We start from the raw sequence: 20,598 nt of genomic DNA, 5'->3' as shown, positions 1-20,598 counted from the left end.
AAAGCATATACTGTACTAAACACATCTAAGCACATTTATCAAAACAGTAATTTGTAAAGTAAGAAAATAAGTGTATCCAAACAATGTGTAAAGTTAAAAAAAACAATGTGTCCTGCCCCGACTGTCCGCTCCTTCCATGTGCCACGCCCCCTCGTTAACCCTGTGTGGAATCCCTGTGTGATCAGCTGTTTCTGGTTGTTGTCATTAGTTCTCTGTATTTAGTCCGCATTTCAGTTTGTTTCCCCAGTCCGGTCATTGTATTGTCCGTCTGCGTTTTGCCTGCTTTACCTGTAATTAAACCCCATATTCCCTGATACCCTAATGTCTGCGCCTTTGTCTCCGTTCCGTCCCCGCTCGGCATGACAATATTATTATAATTAAATGTATTAATGGTTTATTATTAATATTAAACTAATTAATAACAAATCTTTATTTTTAAATGTACTTTATTATATAATAATAATTACTGTTACTGTCTATCATTGTCTAAATGTATTTTTACTGTCTAAATATATGTATTCCGCTAGTGTAACCATGCACGGTGCTATCACAGCGAATGCGAGGCTGAGACTGAAGTGTTACCCTTTGTTTCCGCTGAGAGACGTGTGTGACTCATTTCCCCACGCATACAAGTTATCTTAGGTCGGCATTCACGGTTTGACTTCTGAGATTTAGATTGAGTTCTAGGTAATTTTTTTTCGAACTGGTTGGTTCGACTTTTAAGAAATTCGAGTTCTAATGAGTTTGAGAACTGAGATACCACTGTACTAACATACAACGTAATACCATTACGGAATTTAATTTTGGGGCATCAATAAAAGGTTTAATCTGATGTGGTCCAGACTGCTAGTTGCCTTCCTGTGGAGCTTAATTTAGCTGCACACTTTCCTTGTGGAGACAGTGACCTGTCCTTCTTAGAACAAAGATCTAATTTGTGTTTTTTATGAGGCCAGAGACATCAACGTTTCCCATGTCTTCTGCAGTGTTCATCCCTAAATGTAATTGTTGGAACAGTGTTGCCAATATTAGCCCTTTCGTTTTGGCCCATGCCATAAGCAGTTCATAAAACGAATGATGTACTTACACGTGCCAATATAAGGGAGAGTCATATTACTTATCTTGCATGTTCAGACAGTGTTTTTAACTGGTACTATTTAAGCTCACATCACTTTTCCTTTTGTTTGTGTACAGTGATAAAAGTATTGTCCTATGTTTATTACTTTTATCTTTCAGATGATAATTTCTGGTAACTCTCCTTCATTTAACTGATTAATTTATTGTAATTAAATGTCCTATATGTGTAATGCCCCCCTCCCCCCAGCATTAATGCTATTATCTGTATCCTACAAACGCAGAGACTTTTTTTCCTTTGTTTAACGAAAAGAACACCTGTTAGTTAATTATGACTTACTGGCTTACATTACAGGAGGAGAGGAAGAATGCGGATGGTTTTCTAATTCAGGACATTTGTTTATGCAAATTATTTTAGCTCCATCAACACCGTGACACTTGTGATGTAATGCACCGTTTGAAGCATGAAAGACAGATAGCAAAAATAACCACAAGTGTCAATCAAAATGTTCTGTGCTGCTTTTTCAGCACCTTGGCTGTTACCACATATTACTGACTGCAGGTTATTATCCTCTGAAGGCAGGACGCCCATCTGATTTGCTTGGGAGAAAAAAATGAAAACATTTCATAGGAGTAGAGTTTTTTTTTTACTAAGCAATTATTTGAAAAACAAAAAAACAAAAAAAAAGCAGGAGGAGCATGAAAGTGTTATTATTTTAAAGAATTGTGGATAAGTGAGGCTTTAAAGTAATCCTCATATATAAAATAAATATATAAATATTAGATGTTATTATTGCTGAACTTCATGCATGTCTCACACAATATTATTTCATGCACTGTAGAACTGGTAAATTCAAAGAATCGATTTCCTCTACCATAATAGAGCATAGTTTTCCCATAGGCCAAAACCAGTGTCATGATAACAATTCACTGTGACTGACAGACAGACAGATAGTGGGGCTGGGTATTGGCACAGATGCCTTGCTTCGATTAAATATCAATCCGATATATAGTAGCTTTACATATTTGGGGAGATGTTTAAAAAGCTCCAAATGGAACACAAATTTACAAATGGAAACAAATTGTGAAAATCACTAAAGAAAGACCAAAGGCTTGTATACCAAAATCTTTTTATTTGTGAAACATATGGGTATAGTTCCTAAAAAATAAAACTGATCTTTTTCAAAGCACAAAAAAAGATTTCTGGCTGAAAAGAATACCTGAAAATAAAAATCTAAAGTCTAAAACTTGTGTTATATCGGCTGGTGGGCGAGCGGGGAAGCAGGCGAGTCAAGCCGGTAATACGGGGTTTATTAGGCAACACAGGACTGACGGCGACTGAACATTAATGACGGATCTAGGGATACTGACACAGACGCGGACTAAATACACAAGAAAAGCCAGGATTCACAGGAAACAGGTGCACACAATCGGGAAGTAACACGTAGGTAATGAGGGGGCGTGGCACATACGAGGATCGTACGAGCAGGTCATGACAACTTGCATGCAAGTTTGACATATAGATATGTGCCAAAACATAAATTATAATCTTTTTATTTAAGGAACATATGGATATTGTTTCGAGCTCGACATTGGCTCTGACCTTACAATTCGATTTGATCATTAGATTGTATGTGGGTATTAGAAATGCACATTATGACTAGCTACAGTTGAATTTCTGATATAAAGAATTTGTGTTCTAACTAGTTAGAACTGAATTTATGATATCCTCTACACATGAATTAAAGCTAAAACCACCTACAATTCTGATGTGAGAATAAAACTAATTCACTTGTTTGCATTCATGTGCTTGGAGTACTGTACTATCATGACTGACAATGTACCAAGATGGTGGCATGAGGTGATTGCATAATACTATTGTAACCCTTCTTCAGATGAGAAAGAAAGTAGCACCACTGGTACGATAAGAGGACCAATACAGCGAGAATGTTTTCAAAGTTACGGGAAAAGACATAAAATAACTAGAGCAATCTTGGGATTTTGTGAATCAATGCTAGATCGTCAGAACTAGGTTAATCATGAAATCTATACCCCCCCCCCCAACCCCCCAGCTTGGTGATAGATAGATAGATAGATAGATAGATAGATAGATAGATAGATAGATAGATAGATAGATTAACGTTATACAATTATTTAAGTACAGGGTACCTGTATTTCTTATATTTCACACCTTTTTTTGTTCAGTCTAAAATTGTTCTATATATGCAGGTTATTTATGAGTACAATACGCTGTAAAGTTTTTGTAATTTGAAAAAACAGTGGTTATAAGAACACTAAAGAGGAGTTTGCATTCTTGTAAGGTTTTTGCCTGGATACCTTTAAAATCATAACTCCCCCTGCAGTCCTATACTTGCAAGAGTTCTTCCTGTCCATTTATCCACTCTGTCTTGGTGCTGCCTGGATATTTTCAAGTATTCTTTTAATTTTTTTTTAACACTACTTTCATTTTAATATGAAAAAAGGACATCCCATAAATGTTTATTCAGGTAAGATTACATGGTCCATGTTCTTTAAGTTTTACATGTGAAAAATTGTGGTGTTATCAGTGTTGGAAATGTTGCTTAGATTGTTGCTTAAGCCACTTAATCCACAAAATGTCCTTGAAAACAGCATAGACTCTGCTTTATGATGCACTGGAAGTCAATAAGCTATTAAAATCATTCATACAGTTCCTTTATTGTGGATTTACCAGCATAATGGCTTTTTGTAATTATCTCATTCATAATCCACTATAACACATCACATTTGCTGTATCAGTGTCTGACTATTAACAAAAAATATGTCTTTGTATCTACAATATATAGTAAAAATATATGCATGAAGGAAGCATTTCCTTTCCTTTCAGGCTTAGTACAAAACAGTACTTATGATTTTCTCTGGTAGACAAGTTTTACAGTTGACTGGATAGCCCCTAGATACCCCCATAACTGCAATTAAACTGTACACAAATATCGTTAAGGAAACACTGAATAAAATTAAAAATATGAAATTTGTTCAGTTAAGCAGAATCAAAATTGAAATGAAATTTAATTTTAATGTAAGTGCAGGCAGATTGTGTTTTAATACTGAGTAGTAGGAACAAGCACAGCCAGCAGGTTTAGTGGGAATGAAACATGTAAATCCTAATATAAGTCCCCACAATATTTACCCAGAAGGCCTTTGGTTATTCAGTAAAGCTTCACTTTCCAAGTACTACCATACAGTACTTTGTTGGGTTACACAGCACTGTTCTGTTCCTTTCTATCATGTGATAATTAATTTGCTTTAAATTCCACCCACAAAAGGTTTTATTAAATGTTTATCAAAATTAATTACTAATTAATGTTGGTTTTTATCTGATAACAGGGACATATTTTATTTGTACTTTTACCATTTCAGTAATAATATATATACACTCACCTAAAGGATTATTAGGAACACCTGTTCAATTTCTCATTAATGCAATTATCTAATCAACTAATCACATGGCAGTTGCTTCAATGCATTTAGGGGTGTGGTCCTAGTCAAGACAATCTCCTGAACTCCAAACTGAATGTCAGAATGGGAAAGAAAGGTGATTTAAGCAATTTTGTGCGTGGCATGGTTGATGGTGCCAGACGGGTCGGTCTGAGTATTTCACAATCTGCTCAGTTGCTTGGATTTTCACGCACAACCATTTCTAGGGTTTACAAAGAATGGTGTGCAAAGGGAAAAACATCCAGTATGCGGCAGTCCTGTGGGCGAAAATTCCTTGTTGATGCTAGAGGTCAGAGGAGAATGGGCCGACTGATTCAAGCTGATAGAAGAGCAACTTTGACTGAAATAACCACTCGTTACAACCGAGGTATGCAGCAAAGCATTTGTGAAGCCACAACACGCACAACCTTGAGGCGGATGGGCTACAACAGCAGAAGACCCCACCGGGTACCACTCATCTCCACTACAAATAGGAAAATGAGGCTACAATTTGCACGAGCTCACCAAAATTGGACAGTTGAAGACTGGAAAAATGTTGCCTGGTCTGATGAGTCTCGATTTCTGTTGAGACATTCAAATGGTAGAGTCAGAATTTGGCGTAAACAGAATGAGAACATGGATCCATCATGCCTTGTTACCACTGTGCAGGCTGGTGGTGGTGGTGTAATGGTGTGGGGGATGTTTTCTTGGCACACTTTAGGCCCCTTAGTGCCAATTGGGCATCGTGCCACGGCCTACCTGAGCATTGTTTCTGACCATGTCCAATCCCTTTATGACCCATCCTCTGATGGCTACTTCCAGCAGGATAATGCACCATGTCACAAAGCTCGAATCATTTCTTGAACATGACAATGAGTTCACTGTACTAAAATGGCCCCCACAGTCACCAGATCTCAACCCAATAGAGCATCTTTGGGATGTGGTGGAATGGGAGCTTCGTGCCCTGGATGTGCATCCCACAAATCTCCATCAACTGCAAGATGCTATCCTATCAATATGGGCCGACATTTCTAAAGAATGCTTTCAACACCTTGTTGAATCAATGCCACATAGAATTAAGGCAGTTCTGAAGGCGAAAGGGGGTCAAACACCGTATTAGTATGGTGTTCCTAATAATCCTTTAGGTGAGTGTGTATATATATATATATATATATATATATATATACTGTATATATTCAGTTTAATTGAAAATTACTAGTGAGTCCTCAATTCTCAAATTGTGTTTGCTATGATTTCAATCAACATTTCAAATAAAATTGTTTACTTAAGGGTTTGAAAATGTTCACTGTGAAGACATGCTTGCCAAGTGACTTCAGTACTGAATACCTGTACTAAAGGTCAGGAGAGTGGATGTTCATTGAAAATATCCTTTGTAAGGGTTAGAATTTATGAGTTTTATAAATTGCTGAAATTAACTTTTTGCAGATATTGTATGCTGAATTTATTTTGACCTATTTATGTAATTAAATAATGTATTTTTAATGCTAATTTAAATATACATTTTTATGCAATTTCAGTGAAGAATAGACATGCAAATTATAATTGGGCTATGACCTTGATTACTGGGTCACGAGCATGGTTTGATCATTATAGTACAAATGACTAGAGATGACACAATTTTTTTTTTTTCTGGTCCAGTTCTAGGGTGACCACCTAATCCATGTCAGGAGGGACACTATGAGCTACAACAGGATTTGTAAACTACCATTTCATACATTTCAATTAAAAGGACCAGGATTTCACTTAAGCACTGGGTTCTTGCCTTATGCTGATTGGTCAGTCTCCTATAATCATGCATATGTGTCAGTAATGTTAATGCGAAACAGCTGGATGAGTCTTTCAATCTAGGAACTAACCAAACATTTTAGCAGAGCACAGAATCCTTTCAGCTTTAAAGTAGTTCGTAAAAGCTGAAGTAGCTCATAGTGTCCCTCCTGACATGGATTAGGTGGTCACCCTATCCAGTTCTAATACCAATATTAAATTTATGATTTTCTGCTGATATCGATATTTTCCCCCTTCATCAACTACTAAGCATTAAATGAGATATTTGTATCAATACATTTCAAATAACGTGGTAAACTATTTGAGTTTGAGTTAAGTTGAGTGTTGTAGTGGCATTGTATGAGTAAACTAAGAAGAGGAATATGTAATGGTCGTATTGCTCAAACAAATGCTATGCCACTACGCTACAGAAAGATATCCACATCCAACATCATTTACACAAGTCTGCTTCTTTGTTTTATTCAGTAACAATTGTGCATAATATTTCTTAAAGTGCAAATTGTGTAGACTTGCAAAATTAACATTACAAAGAAATCAATCATAAAAATATCTCAGTACACCTCAACTAACCATTTCTAGTCAAAAGGTACACGAGTCTCCAGTTCAATGGAGCACAGTTAAGACTTTTAAGTAGTAATTAACCAAATTTTAGAAAGAATACAAGTCTGAAGACATCTATTTTGTACAGATTTTACTGTGTTCAAACTTAAGAAAAATGAGCACTATCCTTACATTCACTGCATTAAGCGGTTTTGCTTTTTTCTTCCTTCAGGGTAACATACTGTACAGTAATTCCCCTTCACACTCATGAGGCTTAGGGGCCATGCAAGATCCCCACAGATGAGAAAAAGTATCTATACGGCATGTCGTGCTATGGCTAAAAGCATGTTCATGATTTTTCAGGCTCAACCTACTTCGGAATTGTTTTCTTACTCCCCCCGCCCCCTTGATATCTAATCCAACATTTTTTACCGGTATTGGCCCAATACCGATAGTGGGTTTTGGATCGGTGCCATCTCTACAAATGACACTCTTTGGAGAGAGTTTCTAAAACCATTTGGCAAAAGCATCGTCTGGATATATATCTCTGCAGGACCTTGGAAAGGATTTTCACGATCAGAATATATTGAATCCAAATATCCAAAAATATTATGGTACGACCTCAACTGCTGCTTTTGGATTTCTGTGAACAAAGGACTCATCCTAAACTGTTATTTCTTTATTTCTACCTAATGTATCACTTTAAAAGTCTCCTTTTAATACTGTTTCTCCAGGGGTACTTTTAGGAACAAAGACATAATGGGGATTAAGTGTTATCTCCAGAGATAAGAAAATGGGTGATTTTTCTTAGGGAAAATTTTAAATGAATGAATTAACAAAAATCAAAGGCTGTTTTTGAGGAGCCTAGTAGCTTGGTGAGTAGTACTTTTGCCCTCTGGGACCCTATAGGATTTGAGCTTTAAATTCTGCCTTTGTTCTGTGCATATGCAGTTTGCATGCCTGTATGCCATTGTGCTACCTGAGGGTTGCATTTGTCCTCCTGCAGTCTAAAAATGTGTAGTTACGCTAAATGCCCATAGTGTCATTATGTGTTTATGTGCTGTTCAGGATGTTCACCTCTCCAGTGCTGTCTAGGATAGGCTCCAGCCCCCCCATAACCCTGACCTGAATAATTGAATGAGTAGAAGATGCTGGATTTCTGGCCACTCACTAGACAAGGCATGTTTCTCAATACGAAGAATGCAAAGGTCATACTTGTGGTCTTGGCATGAGCAGTCTTGTTAACTTGCCTCCCAAGAACAAGATTGCAACACAATGAATGATGTAACTGTTCTTGTTAGCAGTGGATGCAACTGATGCATCTTTGATATTTGTGGTTAGGCAAGAGCAACATCCAGGGATTTTTACCGTCCTCTGTTCTTAGTATTGGAACTGGCAGTGGAAGATAATGTGACACGGGTAACACAAGAGCAGTCAAGTACGCATATTGCGAAACACATAAGATCCTTTGCAGGAAATTAACTAGTTTGAACGGACATTGAAAAATTCTGGATATGATAGAGGAACACTAGACAGTTTAAGATTTATGACTGTTGGTTAGTGTTTTAGTGTTTTCTTCCCCACCCTGGCCGGCACAAATGAAGACCTGCATCAGGGTACATCTTGTGGGTCAGTATTCCACAAGAGGGCAGCTTATTTCGCTTTCAAATTTGGTCCATTTTCTGGGTCAGTAGAATTATTAAGACCTTGTTTTTAAATAATTTTTTTTATTGGCCTTAAAACATTAAAATAAATTGCTTTTTTTCAGTCATTTATTTGGAAATCTCAGGAAAATCATGAACACATGTTATAAAAATAGCAGTACATGAAATGTGATTCATGCTGTTGTGTGACTGAAGCAAACAAAGGTAATGACTACAATCTTATCAATAACATCAGATAATAGATAAAGGGGGATTGATTGACCCGATTAGAGACACGGGTCAAAATCACCCCTCATTTGTGTGCAGTAGCACAGTGAATCCCGGACACCTTGAGCTAGGACAGGATTTGTAACCTACCATTTAAATTAAAAGGACCTGGATTTCACTTAAGCACCGAGTTCTTGCTGTGTGCTGATTGCATGGTCAGTCTCCTATAACCATGCACGTGTCACTAATGTTAATGTGAAACAGCTGGATGAGTCTTTCAGTCAAGGAAACAAACCAGTCAAAGCACAAGAAGAACTTAACAATTTAGCCAAGCGCAGGAGCCTTTCGGTTTTAAGGTAGTTTGTAAAACCTGAAGTAGCTCAAGGTGTCCGGGATGACATGGATTATCTGGTCACCCTACTCAATATAAAAGAAATGCAAACTTGTCACAGGCAAAGATTTTAGATCACTGGCACACTTAACTAAAACAACAGCTAACAAGACCGATGCAATCAGTCTAATTAAATGGGCAATTAATTAATCAATCAATTAATTGTTGAATTGCATTGTTGAAGTTGCTTGTTCAAGGGAAAATTTCTACAGCACTGATTTTCTGAAGACAGAGATTCCGCCTTCAAGTACAAGAAATGTTTTCAGTGAACATGGAGGACAAAGTGCAAAAAGACTCTGAGCACATGCTCCACAAGTTTCCTATCATGCCATAAGGAAGATAAATCAAAGATGAAAGAATGAATAAATGAATGATCGAATGGAAACATCTCTTGTTTTTTTGTGTTTTAGTGATCTGATCAAGATCCCAGTGATTTTTTTTGTCTTTGTGCAGCTCAGTATTAGATTTATATTCCATTTGTGAAGTGACCTCAGCTGCTCAATGGTTTGAGCTTGTGACCATGATCTGCTGGATCGAAGTTTCTTTCTGCATCCTGACTTGTGCTTTAAGTTTAGTTAACGCACCAGTTTAAGCTTTTCAAGCATGCCAATTTAAGCGTCACTAGCATGCAAATTTAAGATCTGTTAACGTGCCAGTTTAAGTTCTATAATAATGCCAGTTTAAGTGTCATCTGTGTGACACGTTTTGACACTCCGTTTGCATGTGAATTTTAGTTCTGTTAGCTTGTCAGTTTAAGCAAAATGTTTTGACCCATATATTTTACATTTTCTAGGGCTATTTATCATGGTTTTTAGGGTCTGCCTTTCACGACAGAGTGTAGCATGGTTGAAATTGGACACTGAATGGAAAACATACTCCAATTCTCTTAGAAAATATAGAGATTCCACCATCATCAAGTATAGAAAATGTTTTCCATGTTTTCAGTGAACAAGGAAGATGAAGTTCAACAAGACTCCACAGCTTCCTTTTGCATAATTACCATAGTGCCACAAGGACCTTACAAAATCCGGTTTAGCTAAAAAAAGGTTTTCACCTGAGTTGAACTAAGTGACAGGCCTTCTTGTAATGGAAACTTTTAGTCTAGGCCAGTATCCACGACTATAACCAAACTATTATAAAAATGATGACAAATATGACTAACCTTATAACACAGTTTTTAATGATTAAGATTTCACACAATGCATATTTATAAGAAGCTAGTTACTGGCAGCATCACAAGCTGGAAAAGATTTCATGAGCTTCGGCAATAGTCTTTTTATGTTTGGCCTTATAACCTACACTTGTAACCAGTCAGCATTTAATAAGGTGCTGAATATGGTTCTCAGTTTCCAGAACACTGTAGGCTGCCATAATGAGACTGACACTATCTATACAATTAAGATTATCATATCTTTAGTCATATTTCAAGCAAAAGATGTGAAGGAATCTCTCTTTTTCCAGTCTAACCTTATCTAATTTTTTTTTTCCACATATAATCAAGGTGATATACAGACATTTCCACTTCCATTGATTGGCATGGATTTAAATATCTTTCTAAATGTTGATAAATGTTTAAGGCTGTTTGTTAGCCTGCTTGTGACTCCATCTAGTGGAGATCTAGTGAAAAGCATCACCAGGGAAACCACAACTAATCATACCAGAAACCCCTTATCAATATTTACATGTTTTCAATGAAGACAGAATGGTTGGATTCTAAAGGTTGATTGTGCTCAATAACTGCAACACTCAAGTTTCCCAGAGAGTGCTGTGTATATTTCTGAATGGTGCTTAGTTGTGGATTAAGGCTTTAGCTGTGTATCAAGACCCATTATCTTCATTCTGGTTTTTGTTTTAGTATTTTTCCTGGAACTGTCCAAATTTAATCAAGAATATATGCAGAATATAAAAAAATAGCTTGTTATAAAAAATAGCTGATATTTGGAATTGAGTTAGGTTGTCCTTCTACAACAATGAAACATGTTCAAAGAAATGGATATTTTTTTCCTTATTTAATAAAATCTTCTCGTTAGACTGCATGGCCAGACAGACAAAGGTAAAGCATTTATTGATTCAATTGACACAGAAACACAACAGCGATACTTATAACTGTCAGATCATAAATGGAGCACTCTGTCTTACTCACCGGTAGAGCTGTTATTGTTTTCTTTTATATACTTTTACATTGACAAATCTGATATGAATGCAGGTATTATTGCAAACCAAAACCAATTCTTGTTTTTGAGACATGTCCTTAAGTGACATTGGACCCCCACCTCCAGTAATGGCTAGAAAGAAGCAATATCATTATCAGTATCCTCTAATGGCCCTAATTCCACACTTATAAATTCCTGTTTTATCATTGTTGTCAGATATTTCCTTTAGGCAACAATGTTGCTGATGAGACTGGTGTTTCTGAAAGTAAAGAGCAATTTTTTCACGTTGGATTTACCTCTTTTTAGTGGGTAGGTTTTTGTTTTAGAGATAGCGGGAATAAAAATTAAGACCCTGTACATAACCAACTAAAAGCAGTTATTTTTTGTATAAAATATCTAAATTAATATATCTTAATTAAATGGACTGCAAATATCCTTATACTAGTTATATATTAGTAGGAGTAAAATTAGTATAACTGGCTTAATTCTACATCAAATCATACATCATAATTGATATAATCCAATAATCACAAATGAAAAAAGCATTGTCGTATTCAGAATACAAAGCAATCCACTGGTTTTCAGAGGCTCAGTGTCGTACTTTGTTCAGTCAGCATTACAACATTATTGACATAAACTATATAAACAATAAAACTCTAGCATCACAAATGCTAATATGTGGAATATACTATAAAAACTGTAAAAAATTTACATGGGTATAGCATGCGCCACACAAGCATTCCAGTAACACAGTCCATATGTCCATTTTCCTCTAACGAATTACAAATGAATGCAGTGTAAGGCAAAATCAGGAAGGGTTCCCACTGAATCTGCTTTTCTGTTCAATTTCATTTTGTATAGATAATACAATAAAGGCTTACCGAATCATATCCTCACCTCATGTGCTGCTCTGAGGGACTTCCTGCAACAGCAGCTCCTGTGTCTTGTGTTTTTTTTTTTGGTTTGTTTTCATGTACGAAGTATGCCATAACTTTTGCGTCTTATTTTCTGGTTACCATGGCTTTGACCTGTGTCCTTTGTTTTTCCACATTACAAGGCCGATGTTGCTGACAGAACTGGTGTGATGCCACCAGTGAAAGAGCAGGAGTCCGGCACAGATTTTATGTGCTTTCTATCATCATGAGCAATATAAGGTCACTGTTAAATAAAAGCAGTCCAGGAGCCAGGGGGAATGTCTGTTACAGAAGCAACTGGACAGATTTCATATTGTGTGAGGGTCAATTTTTTGGTAAAGGTAAATGGTTGGCTGAGGGATGACAGATATCACATGCGTTTTCACATACCCTTGTGTTGGTTGTGTGTGCCCCCTCAGCAGACACTGCAGTCACAATGGAGGTGATACACCATTGAGCATCTCTGTGCTTTCATTGCAATTTATTGCCTTAAATCATGTTTCGCCTTCTTCTACCATTGCCAGTTTGTGGAATGTACCACAAAGAAGAACAGGACCTTGGGCCAGTTATTGGCCAATGGCATGTAATTTTGCTGTGCTACACTGTGCAGATCTAACAAAATTCCACTATATGTCCATTCTACATACAAGAAAGTACATTGTTTTCCCATTAACCATGGATCACAAAAGCTCTGAACCTGCTGAATAAGAAGATGAGGCTCTTTAGGTCTGGAAAGGAGGAGGAGATTAAACGGGTACTTGACAAACCTTGACAAAGCTGGCATTACAGTCAGGACATGTTCTTTGCCTTTTCCAGAGCATCATCCATCAGACCTTCAGCATCATCTAGCTTCTCTGTCTGGGGAACAGGCTTAGCTAGTATTAAATGATTAATATGTCTTTTTAAACCAAAATGTATGTAATGTAATGAAAATGTATACTAAATAAATATTTCATGTACCCAGAAGAGTTCAGTCTTGAGACAGTTCTTGAAGGTCTTGAGGGACACTGCAGACCGGATGTAGTTAAGTTCCAAAACTGAGGAACCATGGATAACAAAAGTCTATGATGACTTTGTGGCAGACAGTTGTGCTGTGCATGTTGGGAATTATCAAACCAAAGCCAACACCCCAAAAGGCATCCAGGTTTGTTAATCTATGAAGCAGGAGATATAGTTCCATCCACTAATAGTTGTATTAAACATACATAATAAGCCAAAAATACAAATAAAAGCCCGTCAATTGCAATCCACATACTATCCAGAAGAGGTACTGTAAGGATAATATTTAGAGCTGAAGTCTAAGAGTCACGCTAGCTAGGAGATATAGTTCCATCCACTAATAGGTCTCCCATACAAAAGACACTGCAAATCGCATGTGCACACACATCCACAGAATGGTAAAAAGCCAAAACCAGTTATGTACTGGCATACAGATACCCCCACTTGAAGGAATCAGGCCACCAAGGGGCTCTCAGCTGCTAAGGGAGGGAAGGCATACACACACTCATCTTTGTATTCATATCTTTGTAGGGACTCTCCATTCATTTCCATGGGCATAACCATAATCCCAGCTATGAAAGCCTTAACCCCCACCCAGCCCTAACCATAAGTAACCAAACAAAATACGAGTGACATTTTTAGTTTTGATTGCAGATTTTTATAATATTGTGTTGCCCCTTGTGGGGACTGAAAAGATGTCAAAATAACAGGTTTTTATCACATTGTGGGGATATTTGTTCCCCACAATGTAATATATACACAACACACATGCAATTAGTGGGGTTCCACACACTAAAAAATTAAACACCTTACTGCAGTCAACCACAAGTTGAATCATTAACCACTGGTTACCAAGAGCGATGGAGAAAGGGCCTCCTGCCAATGGTGTAAAAAACCAAAAACCTGCAAAACAATTTTGTGAGATGTCAAACACATCACTTACAAATACAAAACTAAATACATTGATAAGCCCCACTCACAACACAACCAAAATAACCAAAACAAAAGACTAATATGGCTTGGTCAGCATTGTCCACTTGCTAGCAGAGGTAGTAGGCAAATATCCACGGTATATGCAAAGCAGCTAAAAAGCAGTATGACTAGAGTAGCAGGGGAAGTTCTAGTCCCCCAGTCAAACACCAACCAAAGCGTGCAGTCCCTATAATACATGATAAAACATCAGGTTAAAAGCAAAGATGGTAAAAAGTGTAAAACTAACGCCATAATAGGCTACAAACCAAATTGGGGCATACCTATGAATATCCTGCTAGTATAAGCTATTACTTAAAACAACATGCCTTTAACTACATGCAGCATGCTGCAATTAAGTCGCAAAGGAAAAAAGTGTGACCATGCCAACAGCAGTCCACGAGATAGTAGCCTCTGACAAAGAATCCGGGCTAAGAGGACCTACAAAGTCGTAACCAGTGACTATAAACAGCTGCCTAAAATAGTACACCAGAAAAGTAGAAATACGTAGAAAAGGCTTCCATACCTGTGACGATGGTGAAGATCAGGTAAACCGAAAATGGGGCGTCTACCAGGCCTTATATAGAATGTCTGTACGTGATGTTAGCTGCTAATTATAAATCATGTAAATAGTCCAGCCATGAACAGAATACATCTATTCTGCTACAACTTTTTTCTATTTGGGGACATTCTCTTGCTGATTATACAGGGCAAGATGTAACGTACATCCTGATGAGTGACTCAATGTAAGCTTCCATGTCTGAAAGATCCAAAGAGGCTATTTTTAGGCTTTAGTATCTTACATAATTGTACACATTTTCTTTCCACAGCTGCGTTTTGGCAGGCTGATTAAAATTACAAATATAACAGGGAAAAAAAGTTATCATATGGAATGAGTAATATTTTGTCAGCATAATAACCATATTCCTCACAGTTAAGAGGATGAGCAAAGATTTTAAAAAAATCATAATAATCATTCACCCCATGACCCTGACCAGGACAAGTTGTTAGAACATAGATAGTTGAATCTAATAGTGATTCAAGGTGAGAGCATATAACATAAACTTTTCTTGTTCTTTTTTTTTTGTCAAGACAAGAAGCAAAATCACTCATTTTTCGTGTAATATAGTGAAGTTCTTCTGGCACCAACCCACAGGTTGGAGGATGCATAGGTCTTAAGCAGACATTGATGACTTTTCTAGGTTCCATAATCTGACAGGGAATGAGAAATTATTCTAGAGCAGACAATAAAAGCCCTTACCACCCCTCAAGGATTGAAGTGTAAAAATAGTTTATTGAATAAAATAGTTCATTTTCCCTCAGCGATGAGATTCATGAACCAGAGAATTGTAATCTTGGCCAATATGCAATGTGATTTAAGACTTCTTTGGACTTAGAGGCCAGCTAATGAACTGGTGCAAGCAGTAATTGGTTATTTTTATAGATAAATAACCCCACTCAGCTATTTTTTTTTCTTTTTAACAGATGCACCTGTGGCATACTGCTGCATAACCACATGTGCTTTATTTTTTATTTTATTTTCAAATTTCACTTCATATACCCGATGTAATGCCCCCTTTTGCATAATTCTCATTATGCAGGAATTATGCATCTTCCCTATTATGGGGAAGATGGTGGCACAGGAGGTCGTGCTATTGTTTGGTAACCGGAGGATTGCAGGATCAAGCCCTGGTTCCTCCTGATCCCATCAAAGCGTGCTTGAGCAAGACACTGAACCCCAAATTACTCCTGGTGTGCAGGTTGGTGCCTTGCATGGCAGCCTTTGCCTCCAGTGTATGAATGGGTGAATGCGAGGCATGAATTGTAAAGTGCTTTGAGTACTCATAGGAGTAGAAAAGCACTATATAAATGCAGTCCATTTATCACACAGGTTAGGATTAAAAGCATCTAGTGTACACCAAACAGGTAGAAGAAGTATACTATTTTCTGTAATTGTCTCATCAATATTCAGATATTTCAGGAAATATCAGATTTGCATTTAAGTTTCTCAACAGCTATGTAGCTCACATTATGTAAAACAGCCATTCACCAGGTTGTGAATCAAAGGGAAATGCGCTCAATATGCTGACTGCCTCCTGACACATTTACGAGAAAAATATCAGTGACTTAACTGTGGGAAAAACATTTGAGCTTTTATTAACCCATATAACCCAGTAACTGTTTTTTTTTCCTCCCAAATAATAAATCTTCTTTCTTACTCTTTTTACTATTTCTCCTTACTTCTTTTTACTCTTCACTATATCCATTATGTTTGACAAATCTTAGAGGAGGAATGCAGAATGCTTGTTAACGACTTTGAGATGCAAAATGTGTTCTGTAATGCAACCTTGTACACATAGCAGTGGTGAAAAACACACCTTTATGGAAGTATTAAGAGAATCAACTCTAAGAATAATGTATGTATGGTGTGTAAGAAAGACTTAGGCAATCAAAGAAAATTATGTTTAATGATCTTCATGTTGGTGTAAAACTATGATATATGTCAAATTCATGTGAAATGCAACAAATTCATTGAAGGGCTGGGATGCCTCTGAAGAGAGGTTTGGGACCTACGTGAAGTTGGCCCCCCATATGTTTCAGATTTCAACCAAACTGGTCTCAATCATATGTGCCACATTTGTGCTGGATTGTGCCGTTAAAATTTTTGTTTGGGCTGTTTTAGTTTCTGAGATATAAATGTTTGTTTACATGGCGATGTCATCAGCGTGAAGTTGGCTCCCCATTTGCGTCTGATTTCCACCAGACTGATCACAATCTTGTGTGCTGCGTTTGTGCTGGTTTGTGCCATTAAAACTGTCCTTTGTGCTGCTTTAGTTTCTGAGATATTGCTTATCTACATGGTCACGTGACTCTGCCATTAAGTTTGCCCCCCATTTGCCTCAGAACTGGTCTCAATAGTTTGTGCCATTTAAAAATTGTCTGTACTGTTATACCTCTTAGTTTATGCCCTTACATGATCGCCGTATAGTGCTCAGGCTCGTGTTTCTCATGTTAACAGAAGGTGGAGCGTTTGATGACTCTACAACAAAGCTGTACGTAGACTTAGTCAGCCCCGCCAGCCAGATATCGCATTTCAGGATCATGCTAGATATTTTCACAAATGACCGACCGTTACATACTGCCTTGTTACGTACAGGCTTGACCCAGGTTATCATCTGTTCTACCAACTCATCACAGCACAGTACGTCTAGTCCTTGAGATGTGGGAGTGAAAAAGCAAAAACAGTATGGAAATTGTGGAAACTAAAACAGCACAAACAAAAATTTTAATGTCACAATCCGGCACAAGCGTGGCACATACGATTGAGACCAGTTTGGTTGAAATCTGAAACATATGGGGGGCCAACTTCAAGCACGTAGGTTACGGAACTGACGCGGTGTTTCTTTAGCCATACAACAATATATAACTATTTGGAGAACATAAGAAATTCTTGTAGTTTTTATTATGTTTATGTCACTTTGCATACAAATTGTGTGTTTTGAACAAATATAGACTTACAATCCTGATTAATAACTTTAAACATTTTCTTTATATGTGTGTGTGTCACCACCAACTGTCAAGTACAGCAATTGACCGTGATGTTTTTTTCAGCCGTATTACTCACATGTCTGAGACCTGAGATTTTGACACCATTCACGTAACACCCAATATCAAAATTTAATTGAGAAGACAGCTGAGACTCTTAAATGGTATATCATTAAAGTCTTGCAGAACAGAAACTTATGAATAGCAGATGGATATTAAATCAAAGACCTAAAATGAAACTTTCAATCTGCTGTCTGAATGCTATAGGTCAGGTCATCACATACACTGATTGTTATAGTCTTAATGATTGTGCTGTAATTATTTTGACATTATAATCCTGTTTTAATTTAGCTTTATTCTACATTTATTCTTCTCTTTTAGCTCCACACGGATTTGGATTCCGGCAACAAAAACATCAAGTACATCCTAGCAGGCGAGGGAGCTGGGACAATCTTTTCCATCAATGAAGGGACAGGAGACATACATGCAATGAAGAGACTGGATCGTGAAGAGAAAGCCGAATACACACTCACGGCACAAGTTATAAACAGGGACACAAACCTACCTCTCGAGGCACCTTCAGAATTCACAATCAAAGTTCAGGATATCAATGACAATGCACCAGAATTCACCCAAGGCCCCTACCGTGCCACCGTTCCAGAGATGTCTCAAGTGGGTAAGACAGCCGGGTCACATGCCAATGCATACTACTACACATTCGATTACCAGAAGGTATTGAACAAATATGGTTAAGCACACATAAATCCAGGAAAGTAAATTTGAATATTATTTATTACATGGACAAATACTTGATTTAAACAATGAATGATCCACCTGCTTCCAAAGGTGAAGACTGAAGTTGTTGCTAATATCTGTGAAACATTTCTCTTAGCCAATTTCATATATCCATCTGATTCTACTTTCTGTTTGCAAGTGTTTTATTCTATTCAGTTACAATATTTTTCAGTGCTGGAGTGCGTATTTTATTATTGCTAGTAAATATTAAATTCAACTACTTAGTTGATGACTAAAACTCACTGTCAGCAATCAGGAAATTACATCTAATGGCAGAGTAATTACAAGAAAAAATCTTCATGCCTGATACCAAGTGTATATTTACTGAAAATATTGGTTTCTGCCATTGTGCACTACCTGATTCTGAGCCAAGGGGCTGAGCCAAGTAGACTCATGTTAATTTATCTGTTTTTTTTTTTTTATGAGTTTATCTTCTATAGATAATAAACATTTCCATATATTTTATATGAACTTGTAGCAGATTTTAGATGTTTATTCTACGGTGCTTAGGTAAAAGATCTGCTGTTTTTCTGGCACACATCTATGCACACATTTACAGATTTGTCTGTGCATTCACAGATCTATGCATGCATTTATAGGTTTGTCTACGCATTCACAGATCTATGCATGCATTTACAGGTTTATCTACGCATTCACAGATCTATGCATGCATTTACAGGTTTGTCTACGCATTCACAGATCTATGCATGCATTTACAGATTTGTCCACACACGTAGAAAATCTCATAATGCATAGAAATCTGATTACATGCATGGATTCTGAATACACATTTACAGATTCCTGTACACATTTGCAAATCTAAGTACGCAATTACAAATTCTTTTACACAATTACAAATCTGATTATACACACACGGATGGAGATACAGTCACACAACTCTCCATACACATTTGTAAATAATTTTGCTATAATAATAGCCCCATTAATGACCCACTAAAATATGCCTGGACAGCAGGGCTGCTTTCATCCAAAACATTGGGTAACCAGTGTCATTTATTCTTGTTTATTGAAAACCTTTCCAGGAGAAAGTCTTTTTCTGGAACATATATTTAAAAAATGCTTAATTTGACAAAAATGTTTCAAATATACATAATTAAGTGGGGTGGCCTTACACTCTGCAATCAGACCTCCAAGCCAACATTGACTTGACTCCTTTCATTTGTGGAATTAATCAGATTGGCTCCAGGACCAGAAAAGACCAGGCAAGGATAACATGCATTTAAAAGACAGTGGAACAGAACAGAAGCTTGTGCATTTTGTTCAATGCAGGCTGTATGGCAGCATATTGCTATCAATGTGACAAAAATTAAACTTGCCTTTCTCATTATACTGAGATAGTTTTCACGTTTTAACATGCAGGTATAGTGAGAAACTACTTTTATTTTTTTTTTATTTTTTTGTCATAATGGTAGCAATGTGCTATCCTAGGGGTGCTAACAATACTGCAATGCTATATATTATACATTCCAAAGGAAGAAAAACAAAAAAACCAGTCTTCAAAAATGACAACAGCCATTTTAACATTGATTTTTATGAAGCTAAATTTTAACTGTGGGTAATAAAGTTTATTGAATCCCAAATGTGGCTGAATCCTGATATATAAGAAATGCTGAAAGTGTGCTACAGTATTTCATTTTTTCAGCTTGTATGTGGGATCCTTCAATAATGGCTATTAAAATTTGATCTGAATGACGCTCAAACACTGACCAAATTTCTAACAAAAGTAACACAGCTGTGGCTACCTGCCCTTCACAAGAGAATTTTGTTCATGTGCAGTATGACCAAATTAAAAGAGATCTTAGAGGACCTCATGTGTAGTTCTTGAAGCTCATGAACCTGGAAATTGTTATAAAAAAGTTCTAAAGACTTCGTCCACCACCAGTGCAAAATTACACAAATAGTTTGCAAATGGAAGAAATTCAGTAAAGTCAGTGTTACTTTCACAAGGAGTGGACAATGATCGTTAAAGGAGAATACTGTGGAATCATCATGAGGGATAAACCCTGGGTTGAGAGCTAAGGATCCGGAGGCATCTCATACACTTAATAACATCTGTTTTCTACCAT

The 20,598-nt window shown here is 37.0% G+C and overlaps 1 protein-coding gene across 1 annotated transcript in view; it reads left to right on the top strand.

The window, feature by feature from the left end:
* LOC111856831 (cadherin-8-like) overlaps positions 1-20,598 on the top strand; it is a 78,373-nt gene that overhangs the window by 19,816 nt on the left and 37,959 nt on the right. The window contains exon 3 of the mRNA XM_072698081.1: positions 18,098-18,392. Coding sequence (XP_072554182.1) covers positions 18,098-18,392 — 295 coding nt within the window. The remainder of the gene's footprint in view (positions 1-18,097; positions 18,393-20,598) is intronic.

Source organism: Paramormyrops kingsleyae, chromosome 13 (assembly GCF_048594095.1).
Source record: "Paramormyrops kingsleyae isolate MSU_618 chromosome 13, PKINGS_0.4, whole genome shotgun sequence".
NCBI classification, from domain to species: Eukaryota; Metazoa; Chordata; class Actinopteri; order Osteoglossiformes; family Mormyridae; genus Paramormyrops; species Paramormyrops kingsleyae.
This window is presented reverse-complemented; position numbering and strand designations above follow the sequence as displayed.